Source organism: Miniopterus natalensis, chromosome X (assembly GCF_054644295.1).
Source record: "Miniopterus natalensis isolate mMinNat1 chromosome X, mMinNat1.hap1, whole genome shotgun sequence".
Taxonomy (NCBI): Eukaryota; Metazoa; Chordata; class Mammalia; order Chiroptera; family Miniopteridae; genus Miniopterus; species Miniopterus natalensis.
Window position 1 is genome coordinate 73,577,745 of NC_142103.1, and position 18,012 is coordinate 73,595,756.

At 37.7% G+C, this 18,012-nt stretch overlaps 1 protein-coding gene across 2 annotated transcripts in view; it reads left to right on the forward strand.

Moving 5' to 3' along the window:
- The window catches only part of SHROOM4 (shroom family member 4), a 208,443-nt gene that overhangs the window by 85,500 nt on the left and 104,931 nt on the right, over nucleotides 1-18,012 (forward strand). The window contains exons 2-3 of one of the 2 annotated variants that reach the window (XM_016218524.2): nucleotides 8,840-8,969; nucleotides 10,416-10,567. In XM_016218524.2, the coding sequence (XP_016074010.2) occupies nucleotides 8,928-8,969; nucleotides 10,416-10,567 (194 nt within the window). In that variant the 5' untranslated portion in view covers nucleotides 8,840-8,927. The remainder of the gene's footprint in view (nucleotides 1-8,839; nucleotides 8,970-10,415; nucleotides 10,568-18,012) is intronic. The other variant, XM_016218523.2, reaches the window with a different exon arrangement.

Here is an 18,012-nt window from a genome sequence, read left to right on the forward strand (position 1 = left end):
GGTCTCCCTGCCTGATTTAATTAGTGGACATAACTGCCAGATGTTAATGATATGGTGCTTGATGTTTGCCCATAAGAAACCCAGGAAGAAGCACTGGTGGGGGTTAGGGGGAAGGCTAAGGCAGAGAAAACAAGCTCAAATACCTTGGGGGGAGAGAGAGGTGGGAATGGCAGAGTACCCAGGAGAGATGGTTAGGGAGGGCTGGAGAAAGATTAGAGGGAGGAGGAAAAGCAGCAGAGTGACCTTGGCTATGAGGAACACCTTCAGTGCCAAGGTTTGTGGAGTCCACTGTCAGAAGGGGTCAACCATTAAAGAAAAAGGGAGAGGGCTCTACCCTTGTGTTTAAAATTAAGAGAAGTGAGAATGAGCAGGGACTGGAGCTAAAAATCTGGTTCTTTCTTTTCATCCAGCCTTAACCTGAAAAGCAAGCCTGCTACCAGGAGAAAAGTTTCCACACTGCTTTCCCCATTATGATTCCCCAGATCTTAGATGCCCAACATGTCCTCCTTCATTTTCTTCTCAAACAAATCCTGGCATTGCAATCCATGCACTCTGATGTAAGAGTCCCGACTTAATGCCAACATAAAAACAATTGAGTACATTTGCTCTTTCTTTTTTCTTTTTCAATTGTGGAATCTCAGATTTGTTTTATTTGATGCATCTTGCTGAAATAGTATGTCACTTCTCAGTCTCTATGTGAACAGGAGAGTAGCTTGGGCCAGAACAGTGTGATGACTTACTTATTCTTAGCCTTGCAGCAATCTGTGAAAGCAGCAGTAAGTGTGTTAACTTAATATCCTAGAGTTGGTAAAGAATATTATTGTTATTGCCTTTGCAACATATATGTATACTTTAGTAAGTTATTTCTGTGGAAGTTGTTTGCGTTGATAGCTGTTATGCAGAATGATGGGAGGCAATTAAGTGCTTCTTTATACCCTCTTTATGTAACACCGTTCAAAGGGCTAAGTGAAGAGCAAAGATTAAAATCACTCCTGAAGAAAGGAGGCCTGAGCAGAGGCAAACAATGTACTGAGAGCAGAATGCAGGGTCCCAGCTGTGAAAAAGAGAAAGCTAGCCACCTCTCCCTTCATCTTCATCCTACAGAGGGCACACAGGTGTGTAGTAAGCTGTACAAGTGGTTTCCAGACAGTATAGCAGGCTTATTGGCTTCCAGGGGCAGACTTTTGTCCCTTCCCTGATGGGTGTTAGTCCTTTTCCAGTCAGAAATGACTAGTGTTGGGTTATATGTACTCTTTAAAAACTGTCTTTGGCTTTTTGCACAATGGGTTATAAATAAATGGTTTCAGGGAACCAGCAATGAGTTATTGAATGAACCTGGTTTGGGGATGGTTCAGATTCCAGATATTTAATCACATCCTCTTGGGCTGAAAGTCTGTATGTAACTCATTCACATTCAGCTGGAAAGTGAAAAAGATACTTTTGATGAACTTGAGGAATAGTTTTAACATTGACATTGGGTTATAGTGGAGAAATAAATATTATATTAACCCAAGTAGAATTATTTTTAATTCTCTCTAGTAATCTGCTGGAATATAACACTCATTTATGTTTTAATTAAAGCATTTCTTACAAGCATTTGTGCACAGTTCATAAATGTCAATAGGTTAATGTATCCTGTTTCCATTGTTTTTATATTAAATAGTATGAGAAAGACTGTTGGACTTTTCTGTCATCTAAGGTTACTCACTAGATTTTCACACTGTGCTCTATTAATGCTGGGTAGCATCATGGACTATCTGGTTTGCCTTAGACTGTTTTTTCAAAAATTTAGCTCAATTTTATTAAAATAGACATTTAAATGACATAAGAAAAAGGACTGGAAGAGGAAACCATCAAAATATTACTGACTATCATGTCTGATTGGGAGACTATGAATGATGTAAATAGTTTTTTATGTTTTCCTCTATTTTCCAAATTGTCTGCCCGGATCACACATAACTTTGTGTAAATTCCTTTTAAATAACACCCATTTGTTTACTTTAATAGAGGTGATTATAAAGAAAAGAGCAGAAGGAGACCTACTCTCTTATTACCCAGAAAATTCTGTTGGCATTTTAAAAAAAGTAACATATAAACATCGCGGACCTAGAGAAGTATAAAAGTAATAGATTAATTTTAGTAGATTAATTAATAAACGGTAGTCTGTTTATCCCCTCCATCCATCTCTCTGAAACATAAACACAATTAATAGTTTCCTTCAAGGGGGAAAAAAGAAACCAGTGTCTATCAGTACTAATAGATCTATCTCATTAAAAAAAATTTTAACCCTATACAAGGGAGCTAATATTATGGTTGTATATAGTGAACTCTGTTGCTGTCAACTGCTTCTAAAAGTCAAGGAGCAAAGTCTTTAGCATGCTACCATATCCTTTCCTCCAGTTTCTCCCACCCCAGTTCTCCCTGAACTCTATCTACCACATCAGCTTTGCAAGGTTCTTTGCTCTCTTGTTTCATTGAAATTCATAGCTTATTAGACAGCCAAGAAGCATAGGCAATCCAATAGGAGGCAGTAATGATACCTGAAGAAGAGATAGTTGTCTGTGTGACAATGGCCTGACCAGAAGTTCTGCTTCTCTGAGTGGGTATGAGGAACTCTGAGGACCATGACAAAGTGATATATCTGGGATAGGCAGGAGGAGCAGAAAATAGATAGTTCCAAGATTGGATGAGGAATTGATTTTGTTTTTATAAGATAAAAATTGGTTGGTGATTTTTTTTTTTTAAATTTCACTTTTACCAGTTGGCATGTTTGTCTTCATTTTCATTCCTATTGAAATTATCCACCTTAATGGAAGGAGTGGGGCAGGAGAATAGTGTTTCAAAGCAGAGAGGAACAATGGGAATTCATAAATTATAGCCCTATTGTGAAGGTTTACCTTTTAAGTGAAATGCTTTGCCTTGATTAAAGCTATGAGTATGTGAAAATAGTACTTGATGGTTGGTCCCTACCTCAGAAATGTAATCTGTATAGTCTAGTGGTCTTTATTTTTTAAATTGTTTTTTAAAGTAAGGAATAATTGATATATGCAGTAAAATGCACAAATCTCAATGAATTTTTAGATGTGTATATTTTCATGTAATCAGCACCCAGGTCAATATGTAAAACATTTCCAGGACCCCTGAAAATTACACTCCTGTGCCTTCATAATCAGTACACTCTCTCCAGAGATAACCACTATTCTGAGTTTTATTGCCATAGATAATTAGTTAGCTTTGTCTGTTCTTGAACTTCATATAAAGTAGAATCATATAGTATGTATTATAGTCTGATCTCTTTCAGTTAATGTAATACTTCTGAGATTCATCCATTTTGTTGCATTCATCAGTAGTTTGTTCTTTTTTATTGCTGTATATTATGCAATTTTACATGTGTGTGCTTTGATGGACATGTAGGTTGTTCCTATTTTGTCTATCATAAATAAAGCTACTATGAACAATCAAGTCTTTTGTGGATACATGCACTTTTTTCTCTTGGGTATACCTAAGTGTGGAATGCCTGAGTCCAAGGGAAGGTGCACAGATTTCTAAAGTGGTTGTATGATTTTACACCTCCACCAACAATATAGAGTTCAAATTGCTGTACGTTCTTGCCAGTACTTAGTATTTTCAGTCTTTTTAATTTTAGGCATTCTGGTCATTCTGGTAGATGTGTAGTGATATTTTACTGTGATTTTAAATTGTATTTCTCTGATGAAAAATGCTATTGAGCAAGTTTCATATGCCTATTAAGCATTTGGCTCTATTATTTAGTGAAGTGCCTGTTCAAGTCTTTTGCCAATTGTTAATTGGTTATTTTTTCCTTATCGATTTGCAGGAGTTCTTTTTATATTCTGGATATAAGTTTTTTGTCAGATATATGTATTGTGAATATTGTTCCCAGTCTGTGGCTTGTCTTTTCACTTTTTAGTGGCATTTTTTATGAATTTTTAAAATTTAGATGAACTCCTATATAACACACTTTCTCTTATTGTTATTGCTTTTTGCATTCTGTCCAAGAAATTTTTTCCCACAACAATATTTTTTTATGTTTTACTCTAAAAGCTTTATGTATTTAGTCCTGTCATTTAAGGATATAATCTAGCCAAGTTTATTTTAGTAAAAATTTACATCAGTAAAAATATTTTGAGCATATTTCTCCAATATACATAAATTTATTTATGGATGATATAATTTACTACCACCAATATTAAATATTAATAAGGCTTGATTTTTTATTTCTTTAGATAAGCATAAATATAAACAGAAGTTCTAATATTTCCATTCAGTAGATCATCTTGTGAATAATCTGGGATATACACACCCCATTCTGGAGATTATTGTTCTAAATCACCAAAGGCTAACATTTCTGACAAACATTGATATTATTAATGTAAACAAGAGACTTTAGTGTAACCAATTGGCTAGAGTTTACAAAGTGTGAACAGGACCCCAACGGATATATTGCTGATAATGGAAGAAAAACTGAGTTTACTCTCACATAGTGATATTTATTCTACCTTTTCTGACTTCTGGAGCCAGCAGGATGATCTGTTTTGGTAGGACCAAAGACAAATTGACTTTCGGTTGCTGATGTAGGATATAGTGCTTTTGACTCCCTACCCCTTTCCTCACCACCAAATTCCTAGAGTTGAGTTTGGCTCTTGGCTGACTGAGTTTTTGGCATAGATACTTAGAATATGACTTGGGCTAATCTCCACCTCTATATTTAATGATTTTGCATTTAGAGGGCCCTTGTTGTGAGGATTAGTAAATTAGATGGTGATGAAGCAGCTGGGGAGGTGTCTGTAGGAACAGGGTCATGCTATGGTGTACGGCATATTTTCCTTGGTCCAAGGTCAGGGGAGCCAATGGGCTTGATTCACAGAACTTTACATTCTGGAACAGCCCCTTGTAAAATTTGAGCATCTGCTTCTTAGCTGGTAGAGGGAAAAAATATCTTCTCCCTTGATGTCTACCTCCTTGATCTGTCTCCATACAGGGATCACTACTTAGAACCAGGTCTGCTTACATTTTTGTAATTGGTTGGTGTTTTTGAATTCTTCTTTATTTAAGAAAGAGGTTTTCATTTTCTGTTCTACCTTTTGGGAAGCTGGAGTAAGGTAGAGAAGATGAAATTAGAAACATCAGAGTTTCTTGTTTTTCTAATTTAGACTACTTTGGAAATTTGAGAGGGATTCTGAAGGGAGAGAGTTGCTACAAGAAACAAGTTAGGGCAGCCAATACATCTGCAACCTGGAATCAGACTGCTGAAAGTCATGGCAAAGACATTGCAGAGATTTCAAAGCCTGTATCTCCCCTGTCCAGGGCACTCTGATTAATCTCTCCTAGCATGATCAGATTCTAAGGGGCACCAACAGGGTAGAGAGAGCAGACCAGAAACACTCCCCAATCTGTGGTCTACTCAAGATTTCAAACTAAGTTTCAGAATAAGCACAGACTTTATCATTATTTAATGGCCCTGCTTCCTAATAGTTAAACAGCTCAAATCCAGCTTATCTCCACCTCTACATTTTCTTTCTATTGATTCCCCAGAAAGACTGAATTGCTGAATGAGTGTCTGAAGTGTTACTAGACATCTCAAAAATTTTCAGAGGGTACTAAAAAGACATTCAGAGGATCTTCTATTTTCTTAAAGCAATGCAACCATTATATTCTGGGTGGGCCTTTTCTATTTGCAAAAAACAAACAAATAAACAAACAACACACATGCACACATCACTTTAAACAAGTAACCATGTTGTTTGCCTCCTTAGACTAGCTGGTTGAAGCAGGAATATGGACTGTTAATTTGGCCAGAAGGTCCTAGAACTGGCCAAGAAAGTTTCAGTCAGTGCCTGATTTTCCAATAAATTTCTTGCGGCAAGCAGGGGTATTTACAGTTATGTCATTGATTTTTAATGCTGCTCTTACACTATTGTTATAAGCATTCAATATTAGTTGGTTATTGTTGCAGATGCTGTTTCTTTAGCTGACTGTATTTTTTTCAAGATAAACCTGATTTAACTTTTCTTTTCCACTTTCTCATATCTTCTAAATTTATTCAAAAGGCCCAAGCAAGTATCTGCTAATATCTAACTAAATAAAAGCTACTAGAAAGCCAGTAAGTGCTGTTAAGTCAATTTTTCTTTGCCTTTACTCTCAAGCGGCCAACTTGTCACTTTGTTGACAGCTATCAGAGCATTTCATGCTGCATTGAAAACCCATCAAAAATTTCTAAATCATCAGCTCATCAGCACAAAATGGGGCTTCAGGAATCTCTTTCTTTCAGTGTCCCAACTGTGCTTTTTAAGTGTCCCAACCTTGATGGACCACTCTGAAACAATAGATAAAAAATACAGGAAAATGAGATATGAATGTTAATTAGTCCATTTTGAATGAGTGAAACATAGATGAAGGCCAAGTATAATGGGGCAAAAAGCTGGGATTTTCTATGTCAGAAGAAGAATATTGCATGACTTTGCTAACTGTTCACAGGTCACTGAATGTCAGAACTCCAAGGGTACTCATCTAATCAGATCATCTAGTCAGACCCCTACATTTTACCAATAAGGGTAAAAGAGGCCAAAAGAGGAGAAAGGGATTTGTCTAAGGTCAATCAGCCCTCCAAACTTTCTAGACACCATCTGGCTTTTGATTACATGATCTTTATGCAATCAATGTTCAATTACTTGGGCCACTCACTGCTAGTTTAGTGATCACTTGTACAACCCAAAGTGACACAGAAGTTAACCATCATTTACACTGGGCTTTGTGATGTATGTTTACACTGACATTCCAATGCATCTGGGCCCAATCTGAGAATTCATAACACTTCTAATGAAACAAGAAAGCCACCCTGAAGGTCTGATTCAAGAAAAACTGGAAAGTTGACCAGCCTTACTGAATGGATAGCATAAAATGATACTATATAGTCCCTCAAGCAGGGCATGTTTTTCTCAATGTTTGTTGATTCACACCTTTCCTGGGGCCCAACCAGAGTTATGAGTGTAGTGGTTGGACAGGGAAAACAAAACTTTTCAGAGAAGAATATACAGGGTGAAGCAAAAATAGGTTTACAGTTATTTGTATGGAAAATAATACAATTAATAAATAATATACAAGAATAAACTCTGTTTCACATACTCAAACTGTAAACCTACTTTTACCCCCTTTTATATATCTTTTACCCTCATTCTCCCCTTCCCTTCCCTTCCCTTCCCTTCCCTTCCCTTCCCTTCCCTTCCCTTCCCTTCCCTTCCCTTCCCTTCCCTTCCCTTCCCTTCCCTTCCCTTCCCTTCCCTTCCCTTCCCTTCCCTTCCCTTCCCTTCCCTTCCCTTCCCTTCCCTTCCCTCCCCTCCCCTCCCCTCCCCTCCCCTCCCCTCCCCTCCCCTCCCCTTCCCTCCCCTTCCCCTCCCCTCCCCTCCCCTCCCCTCCCCTTCCCCTCCCCTCCCCTTCCCTTCCCCTCCCTCCCCTTCCCCTCCCCTTCCCCTCCCCTTCCCCTTCCTTTTCCTTTTCCTTGCTAGAAAAATGAGCAGCTGCTTTATACTCTATATAAACAAATGTGTAGTTGAGGCATTGACCTGGAGAACTGGCTCTCAGGAGGCAAAACAATAAATGGATCCTAGAAATCTATGTGGAGACAGGGGAGGAGAAAGATTAGTGAACAATAATTTTTAAACGCATAAAAAATCAGGAGGGGTAAGAAGAAATCAATTGTATAGCTCTGTAAATGCTGTGTCTGGGGAAAGACTAGTATGCTGTGTACTCCAAGAGCTCTTCAACCAAATGGCGTTTCATTCCCTGCTCTGGACCAGTCTGGATTCTGGGATTGTGCTGCATGCCCATAATTTGCTGTGTTGTTGTCTGCGAATCTTCACACTTGTGCTAAAGTTGCATTGTCTGTCCTGAGGATGCTGCCGCTGGTGACTGAGAAAGGGCATGGGACAGCAGAATGGGCATGTAGTCAGCCTGAGGCTATAGTCTAAGAAAGAGTTACTGCAAGGACTCAGATAGTGGCAGCTGAAGTGTCAGTAAGAAATGCAAAATGCCTGAACTTTTGCTGCAGAAATAATTAAGCATTTTAGTTTAAAAAGTACTCCTCTTTTATTTTTCTGGCCTACAATAAACAGAGGTCTTGTTGATGTAACAAAGTGTTTAATTAACCTGAAGTGGTACTTAATATCAATACGAATTGAAGGAAAGACTTGCTATGGGAAACAGTAATATGGATAGTTGAGTTGTATGAATAAAAAAATGAGTAGAGTGAATTAAGACTAATGTACATCAACAGGAAAAATCTATTAGCATTCATTAGTTAGATTCCTGTTTGTGGTTGTTAGCATAAGGAAGACTTTTCTGTTGAAAGTGCTGCCTGATGCTGAGGGCCTTTCCATGGATGCCAAAGGAATGAGTCATTTAAATACAACTCCTGAAATTCTAGTACAGCACTTTTTTTTTTTTTTTTTTTTTTTGGCAGCAGGCAGCAGGCAGCAAGCAGCAGGCAGCAGTGACTGTGAAGTAATAATGATAATGACAATGGAAATGAGTGCAATCCTAATTAATTTGCTGAGAGTTGTTCCTCATTTACCAATATTGGCTTGTTTTGAGTGGTGGCCCAGGTACTGGAACAAAGGTATATATATTCAAAGTCATTTGGCTAACCTATAATGTATCAAACAAAGGTTAATTTACAAAAAAAAACAACAACCACAAAAACCCCCACAAAAACCTGTTGGATTAGCAGCCATAAATTTAATAACAGTCTGTGATTTTACTCAGAATTTCAATTTATTTGATGGGGTTTTTGAAATCCTGAATTAACATTTTTCTCTGCACTAAGGAGGTTGCATCTGCCAAATTGCACATGAGCTGGCCAACCTAAAGCTCAGCAGTATTCTAACTTCCATGGTGTGGGAGAGATTGGAGGGATGCTATTAAAGACTGAGAGAAAGATTGGAGCAAGAATAGAAGTAAGTATAAAAACACCTGTGGCGAAGACCAGTCCATTGTTGCCCCACTTAGAATCTAATTTTCTCTAAGGATTGTGTGGTTTAATCACCCTCACCTCCTTTACCCTTGGGAAAACAAACAAACAAACAAACACCTCTTCCTGATTCCATCAGTGAGTTGGACCATTTTTTACTTGACCATTTGTGTGGACATATGAACTTTAGATGGTAACCCACCCCTGAGTCTGAGAGTTGTGCGTGCTTTGCTCTTTTCTGTATCTCCAGCATGTTGTCCTGTGCATACTAGAAATTCACTAAAAACTTGAAGAAGGAATTAAATCGATGGATGAGATCACTCCTACCACCATGGATGGAACTGATGTTCCAATAGGTAGAAATCACCTTTGGGGTTGAAGGAATATATTACATATAAAAGTAGCTGTAAGCAAGTACCCTTGGGGGACATTCTGCTGTTTTTCTCTTGCCTACCCCAGTGGCTATTATTTGTGACTTTGCTTTCAATGCCACCCTTCTTGCCAAGATTGTTCTGCTCAATGGAAATCTTCTTGCCAAGGTTGCCCTACTCAATGGAAATTCTGAAGGCTGTATTGGAACAGTGAACACCCAGGTTCCCAGCTTTTGGTAAATGCTCACTATGTGCCAGACACTGGAAGCACTGTGCTAGGTACTTGTTGAAGAGACACGGATAAATGATCAATTACTTTGCGCATACTTTATATCTTTTGAATTTGCAATTCCACTCACAGAATATTGAGCTGGAAGCCACCTTCAGAGTCAACCCCCTTGCTATAATAATCACACTTATTGAGGACTTACTGCTCCCAGACACTTCATATACTAACAACCCTGTGAGGTAGGCACTCTTGTTATCTATATTTCACATGTGAGATCCTTGAGATACAGAGATATTAGGTAACTTTCTCAGGGTTACACAGCTAGAAAGTACTAGACACAAGATCCAAACTCAAGTTTGTCAGAGTTCAAAGCCTGCCCAAAGATAGGAAAGGACTTGCCAAAGATAATTTTGCTGGAGTCTAGCTCTTCTGGCTCTAATTTATGTGCACATTTTGCTATGCCATTCTGCTACTTTAGCACATATTGTGGGGTTCCTTCCAAGCATCATTTTTTTATTTAGAAATGCTTGTCTCCCCAGATGGACAGGTTATATTATTACTGTGTTGCCTCTTTCCTCAGGGGCTTGCCCAAGCTTTGCCTTCGGTAAATAATGGCCTGTGATCAGCTTCCTAGCTGCTGCCTGGAGCTTCCTGGAGCCATCCCTCACCCACCTCACCACTATCACCACCACCACCACCACCCCTGCCCTGCCCTGCCCTGCCCCACCTTGCCTCAGTACTACTTGTGGCTCAGAGGTTGGGAGAAGCCAGGAAGTAGAATTTCGGAGATTTGCCTCACCACCTGCTTTCTATTTTGTTCTTTGTAACACAGATTGAAGATGGGGGCAAGGCAGCCTTGTCTCAGAAGATGAGGACTGGTGATGAGCTGGTGAATATCAATGGAACTCCATTGTATGGCTCCCGCCAAGAGGCCCTCATCCTCATCAAAGGCTCCTTCCGGATCCTCAAGCTGATTGTCAGGAGGTAAGGCACAGGGAGATTTCCTGCAAAGTGCAGGGGCTGCCAAAATCACTTGGTTGGCAGTAAAGCCTCAATAGAGTCATATCTCTATCAATATCACTAAGGAAAGAGGTGTTTCCCGTCAACAGAATTCTGCAGACAACTGAAGAAGAATGTATTAGAAAGGCCTTTGGTTCAAATCCTGACATGGTCACATACTACTTGTGTCCTTTGGATAAATTTATTTTACCTCTGCAAGATTCAGTCTTCTTATTTTCTATTGAGAGTATGAAATGACTCAATACACACCAAGGACCTTCCTAACCCAGCATTTTTCTGTCTTCTTCATAGCAGGCTCCCACTACTCAACCATGTAGTTTAAAGAGACCCTACCTTCCATGGTAGGCATTCTGGAGACTGTGGCAAATCCTTCGCTAGAAACCCTGCCCTTGAGGAGTGTACAGTCTAGCAGGGGAGAAAAGACACACATGTGACAAATAAATTAGCAATACATTTTTGAAGAAAGCAATTAAAGAGATTTCATATTGTAAAAGGTAATTGTCAAATGGATTGTTCAAACAGATATTGCTATTAGAGTTCAAGAGAAAGAGATCAACTTCAGAAGAGATTGATAGGGTAAGACTTCATAGAGGAGGTGGATTTGAGCTAAAGGGTGGGTAGAATTTGACAAATATGCTATCAAAAAGAAAAAGGCATTCTAGGTAAGTTGAGTGGCACAAACAGAAGGAAGGCAAGGGAATTTTAGAATATAATCATTCTGCTGCTGCCAAGTATCTGCCCACTGGTGAGCTTTCCATATGGCTGCTGCATCTTTGCTCTGTACTACTGGAACTTATACTTCTTCATGTCTATTTGTTTGTTTTCTATGCACATGCCTAGGCTTCTCGATCTTAAGTATTTTTATTAGAAAAAAATTTTAAAGTGTCTTTCCACAATTTTACTTCCACCTTTGGCTACTACCTCTTCCTTCTTTTGCTCATATTCAGTCTTTCAAAAGAAGATTCTATAAGCACTGTCTCCATTTCTTCACCTACCATTTTGCTTTCTATCCATTGCAGTCTGAATTTGACCCTCAGGACTCCACTGAAATCACTGTCAAAAGCTACATATTACCTCCTAACTGTCAAAGTCAATGGATTATTTTCAGTCTTCGTCACATATGACTTATACATGGCATTTGATCTTGTTGCTATGGATGATGCCCATCTTTGTGAAACTCTCCTTTCTTGCTTTCATGATACCCATTTACTGGTTCTTTTCCTACCTCTCTGTTCAGTTTTTTAAAACCAGGTTCCTAGCTGCTCTTCCTTTGACCATCCCTTAAATGTTGGTGTTTCCTCTTGTTCCATCCTTTCTGACTTCATTAATATACCATGAAAAATCTCACCCAGTTCCAGAGCTTCAGTTATCACCTATATGTGCCCTAGACTCATATAACCAACTTCCTATTGGACATTTATAAGATGTCTCAGACACATTTCAAGCACAACATGCTCAAAACTTAAAATGTCATCTCTTCCTAAGCTCCTTATCACAGTTACTAAGACAAGCATGTCCTTAGTCAACCAAGCCAAAAACACAGAGGCCATCTTTCATTCTTCCATTGTTCTCATGCTCTACATCTAAATGATATATTAAAGGAAGAACACTTAGGGTGAAAGGGTTTTCAGTTAGTAAGGGTGAAGTAATATAAAATCCCAGTCATTTATTATATTACCTGCTGGTACCTAATATTAAAACCATGCCTTCCCATGTACTTGGATAGGAAGTGACATCTTAACACCTTGCCAGGCTATTTTGAGCCAGAACTCACCCATGCTGCTGGCTACTTCTCTGTTGTGACCAGTCAGCAAGGTGTTTAAAATTACTTAATGTAAGTGCAGACACAAGTTATCTTGTGACCTGTCAGCAACGTTTGGACATGGAAATGTGTATACTCGTGACTAGTCAGCAAGGTGTTAAGCAATGCCTTATACAATAGACACATTGTCACTGGCAGTCTTGAATTGGTCATGATTTAGGTTTTAAATAAGGCTTCTTGGAGTGGTAGCTTGGTGTATTTGGAAGAGTTTTTGGAGTCAGATAATCCTACGTATGTTACTTCTTAGTTCTGTCATATGGGAAATAATTGTTATTATATAATGGCATTGTTGTGTTGATTAAATGAGGCAATTTATGTAAAATGCATTTTAAATAATGGATTCTCAATGAATTTAGTCTTTTTCTAGGGTATAAAAGAAGCATAATTGGGGTAACCAAACATTATTAAATAAGGAGAGCATCAGAACGGCAGTGTGTTTTACAACCTAACCTTCAGAGAACATGATTTGCTGGGAAACCATTTAGGGATGACAAAGATCTGAACAGGAAATAAAGGTCCCTGTGAGATACTGGTTATACAGAGATACCAGAAATACCAGCACATTGAAGGAATGTAGACACCAGCCAGGGTGGCTTCTGAGCCAGTCATGATAATGAGATAATGAGAGTGTTCAGGTGTGTCACCCACTCATCCTCTCTTGGAACACTCCATGTCCTCTTTCTCTCCCCTGTAGCAACATCTACCACCACCAGTCACTTAATTATGGCCTTGGAGATAGTAGGACCCTTTGGTTTTTGTTGCTGTGGCAGTTCCCGTGGCTCCCTGAACCTCTGTTATCCACCTTTTCAGCCTCCCCTTCTTAACTCCTAATGAAGGAGGCTTTCAATGACATAATTTATTAGGTGATGCTGCCCTCTCGTGGAAAATGTAACCTTTACCTATCGACTACTCTGAGGATAGTATAGGAAGGACAGTTATTATTTCTTTGTTAGTGTAAGATAGTCCTCAAATTTATGAAAGAGATCCTAACACATAAAATAAATGTGTTCTCCATGAAATTTAGTATTTATCTTAGTGTTTTGGAATAAGGTAGAAAGACTTTAGTTTGAGTAAGCAATCAGCTTACAAAGATTCAACACTGAGCTTAGGTCTGTGCTTGAGTGCTTTGGGATGAATATAAAAAGAAGGAACTATATAATATGGCCTATTCTGAAAAGCCAGCCCAGCTCTTCCTCCTATATTGCCTTTTAGGTAAATGGTCAACCAAGTCAGAAGTCTAGGTGATACCTTCAACTCTTCTCACTTGCCCCAGTCCCCTTCAATCCAGTTCCCTAAAAACCTCTCTGGAATCTTTGTCTTAGTTCAGTCACTCATGATTTCTGCCTTCTCATCATTTGGCCTTACCTCCTCCCAATCAATCTATTCTCCAAATAAGGCATCTGATCATGTCATGTACCTATTTGAAAAGGCAAAACAAAACAGAGGAACAATAACCATACAATCATGTTGGTCCAAAGAAATTCATTTTATAACAATAAAAGATATAAGCTATATTTAGGATATTGTAGTTATGGCATTTTTTTTTATTTCAAAAAAATGGCATCCAAATATGTGAAGAAAAAACTATAACACAAGAAGAAAAATTAAAGAAATGTTTGTATGGGAGACTTCCATGTAATTTAACCATTACAGATAAAGTAGACCAAAAATATAAGTATTCTATACTCAGATATTTGAAAAACAAAATTCATCAGATATAATTAATAAATATAAAATACTTTTATAGACAGTGAATACACCCTCTGTTCTGAGAATATTTTCAGAGGACATTCAGAGGAATATTCAGAGAATATATATATATGTGTATATATATATATATATATATATATATATATATATATATATATATATATAATTTATTTTTATTGTTGACAGCATTACAGATGTCCCCCATTTTCCTACAATTTCCCCTCTACCCAGACCCTACCCTGCCCCAGGCTATGGGTTATATGTGCATGCATATATGTTCTTTGATTAATCTCTTCCTGCCACCACCCCCCTGCCTCTTAGATCTGTCCGTCTATTTCATGTGTCCATGTCCCTGGACACATTTTGTTCTCAGTTTACTCTGTTCATTAGATTGTACATATAAGTGAAATCATGTAATATTTGTGTCTCTTTGACTGGCTTATTTCACTTAGCATAATGGTCTTCATGTCCATCCATGCTGTCTCCAAGGGTAAGAGTTTCTTGTTACAGCTGCATCGTATTCTGTGATGTATATGTACCACAGCTTTTTTATCCACTCATCTACTGATGGGCACTTTGGCTTTTTCCAGATCTTAGCTATTAGAAATAATGCTGCTATGAACATAGGGGTGCATACATTCTTTCTGATTGGTGTTTCAGGTTTCTTAGAATATATTCCTAGAAGTGGGATCACTGGGTCAAAAGGCAGTTCCATTTTTAATTTTTTGAGGACCCTCCATACTGTTTTCCACAGTGGCTGCAACAGTCTGCATTCGCACCAAAAGTACACTGGTGTGCCCTTTTCTCCACATCCTCAACAGCATTTGTTGTTTGTTGATTTGTTGATGGTAGCCATTCTGGCAGGTGTGAGGTGATATCTCATTGTAGTTTTAATCTCTCTGATGATTAGTGACGTTGATCATTTTTTCATGTCTCTTGGCCATCTGTATGTCCTCTTTGGCGAAGTGTCTATTCAGATCCTTTGCCCATTTTTAAATTAGATTGTTTGTGTTCCTGTTGTTGAGTTGTATGAGTTCTTTGTATATTTTGGAAGTTAACCCCTTATTAGATGTATCATTGGCGAATATGTCGTTCCACACAGTGGGTTCCCTTTTCATTTTGTTGGTGGTTTATTTTGCTGTGCAGATGTTTTTTAGTTTGATGTAGTCCTATTTGTTTATTTTTTCCTTTGTTTCTCTGGACCTAGGAGATGTATTGGTAAAAATATTGCTACGAGAGATGCCTGAGATTTTGCTGCTTATGTTTTCTTCTAGGATTTTTATGGTTGTGCAAATTACATTAAAGTCTTTCTTCCATTTTGAGCTTATTCCTGCGTATGGTGTAATTTGGTGATCTAGTTTCATATTTTTGCCTGTACCTGTCCAATTATCCCAACACCATTTATTAAAGAGACTATCTTTACTCCATTGTATGCTCTGGCCTACTTTTTAAGATATTAATTGACTATATAGTCATAGGTTGATTTCTGGGATCTCTGTTCTGTTCCATTTGTCTATATGCATTCTCTTGTGCTAGAACCAGGCTGTTTTGAATACAATGGCTTTGTAGTATAGTTTGATATCCTGTATTGTGATCCCTCCAACTTTGTTCTTCTTTCTGAAGATTGCTGAGGCTATTCAGGATCTTTTTTGGTTCCATATACATTTTTGCAATATTTGTTCTAGCTCTGTGAAATATGCTGTTGGTATTTTAATAGGAATTGCATTGAATCTATAGATCACTTTGGGTAGTATGGACAATTTAATGGTGTTAATTCTTCCAATCCATGAACATGGCACATGCTTCCATTTGTTTGTATCTTCCTCTATTTCCATTTTCAATATCTTATAGGTTTCCAAGTATAGGTGTTTTACCTCCTTGGTTAAGTTTATTCCCAAGTATCTTATTTATTTGTTTTTTTTGCAATGTTAAATGGGATTATATTTTTAGTTTCTTTTTCTGGGAGTTCTTTCTTGGTGTATAAAAATGCCATTGATTTCTGGATGTTAATTTTGTGCCCTGCTACTATGTTGAATTCATTTATTAAATCAATAGTTTTTTGGTGGAGTCTTTAGGATTTTCTATGTACAATATGATGTCATCTGCAAATAATGACAGTTTTATTTCCTCCTTTCCAATTTGGATGGCTTTTATTTTTTCTTCTTGTGTGATCACTGTGGCAAGGACTTCTAGCACTATGTTGAATAAGAGTGGTGAATTTGGATATCCCTGTCTTGTTCCCGATCTTTTAAGGAAAATGCTTCTAGTCTTTGCCTATTGAATATGATGTTGGTTGTTGGTTTGTCACATAAGGCCTTCATTATGTTGAGCTATGTTCCCTCTATTCCCACTTCGCTGAGAGTATTTGTTATAAATGGGCGCTGGATTTTGTCTAATGCTTTTTTCTGCATCTATTGACAGGGTCATGTGATTTTTATCCTTGTTTTTATTTATGTGATGTATCACATATATTGATTTGCAAATATTATACCAGCCTTGCATCCCCAGAATAAATCCCATTTAGTCATGATGTATGATTTTTAACGTATTCCTGGATCCAATTTTCTAACATTTTGTTGAGGATTTTAGCATGTATGTTCATGAGGGATACTGGCCTGCAATTTTCCTTCTTTGTAGTGTCTTTATCTGGTTTTGCAATTAGGATAACGCTGGCCTCATAAAAAGAGCTTAGAAGTCTTCCCTCCTGCTGACTTTTATGAAGTCAGTTTGAGGAGGATAGGTGTTAGGGTTTTTTTTGCATGTTTGGTAAAACTCACCTATGAAGCCATTCAGTCCAGTACTTTTGTTTACTGGGTGTTTTTTCATTACCACTTCAATTTTACTAGTTGTTATCAGCCTATTCAGGTTTTCCAATTCTTCCTGATTGAGTTTTGGAAGATTATATGTTTCTAGGACTTTGTCCATTTCACCCAGTTTTTCCAATTTGTTTGCATATAGTTGTTCCTGGTATTTTCTTACAATCCTTTGTATTTTGGGGATGTCAGTTGTTAATTTGCCTCTTTCATTTCTGATTTTATTTTGGTCCTCTCTCTTTATTTCTTGATGAGTCTAGCTAAAGGTTCATAAATCTTGTTTATCGTTTCAAAGAACCAGCTCTCGGTTTCATTGATCTTTTGTATTGTTTTTTAGTCTCTGTCATTTATTTCTGCTCTGATCTTTATTATTTCCTTCCTTCTACTTACTCTGGGCCTTTCTTGTTCTCTTTTTAAGTCTTTTATTTGTAGGATTAGATTGTTTATTTGAACTTTTTCTTGTTTCTTTAGGTAGGCATGTAATGCTATGAACTTCCCTCTCAGGAATTCTTTTGCTGTGTCCCGTAGATTTTGGGTTGTTGTGTGTTCATTTTTGTTTGTTTCCAGGAAGATTTTGATTTCTTCCTTGATCTCATTGGTAATTCATTCATTGTTTAATAACATGCTACTTCACTTCTATGTGTCTGAATGTTTTTGAGTTATAACTTTATTGTAGTTGATTTCTAGTTTTATGCTTTTGTGATCCAAGATGGTGTTTGATATGATTTCAGTCTTTTTGAATTTGTTAAGACTTGTTTTGTGTCCTAACAGTGGTCTATCTTGGAGAATCTTCCATGTACACTTGAGAAGAATGTATATTTTGCTGCTTTGACATAAAATGTTCTCTAAATATCAATTAAATCCATCTGATCTGGTATGTTGTTTAAGGTGACTCTTTCCTTGTTGATTTTTTATCTGGAAAATCTATCCAATGATGTCAGTGAGGTCTTAACGTCCCCTACTATGACTGTATTGCTATTGATCTCTCCCTTAAAGTCCACCAAGAGTTTTTGTTTGTTTGTTTTTTAATTCTCACCCAATGATATTTTTTCCATTGTTTTTCA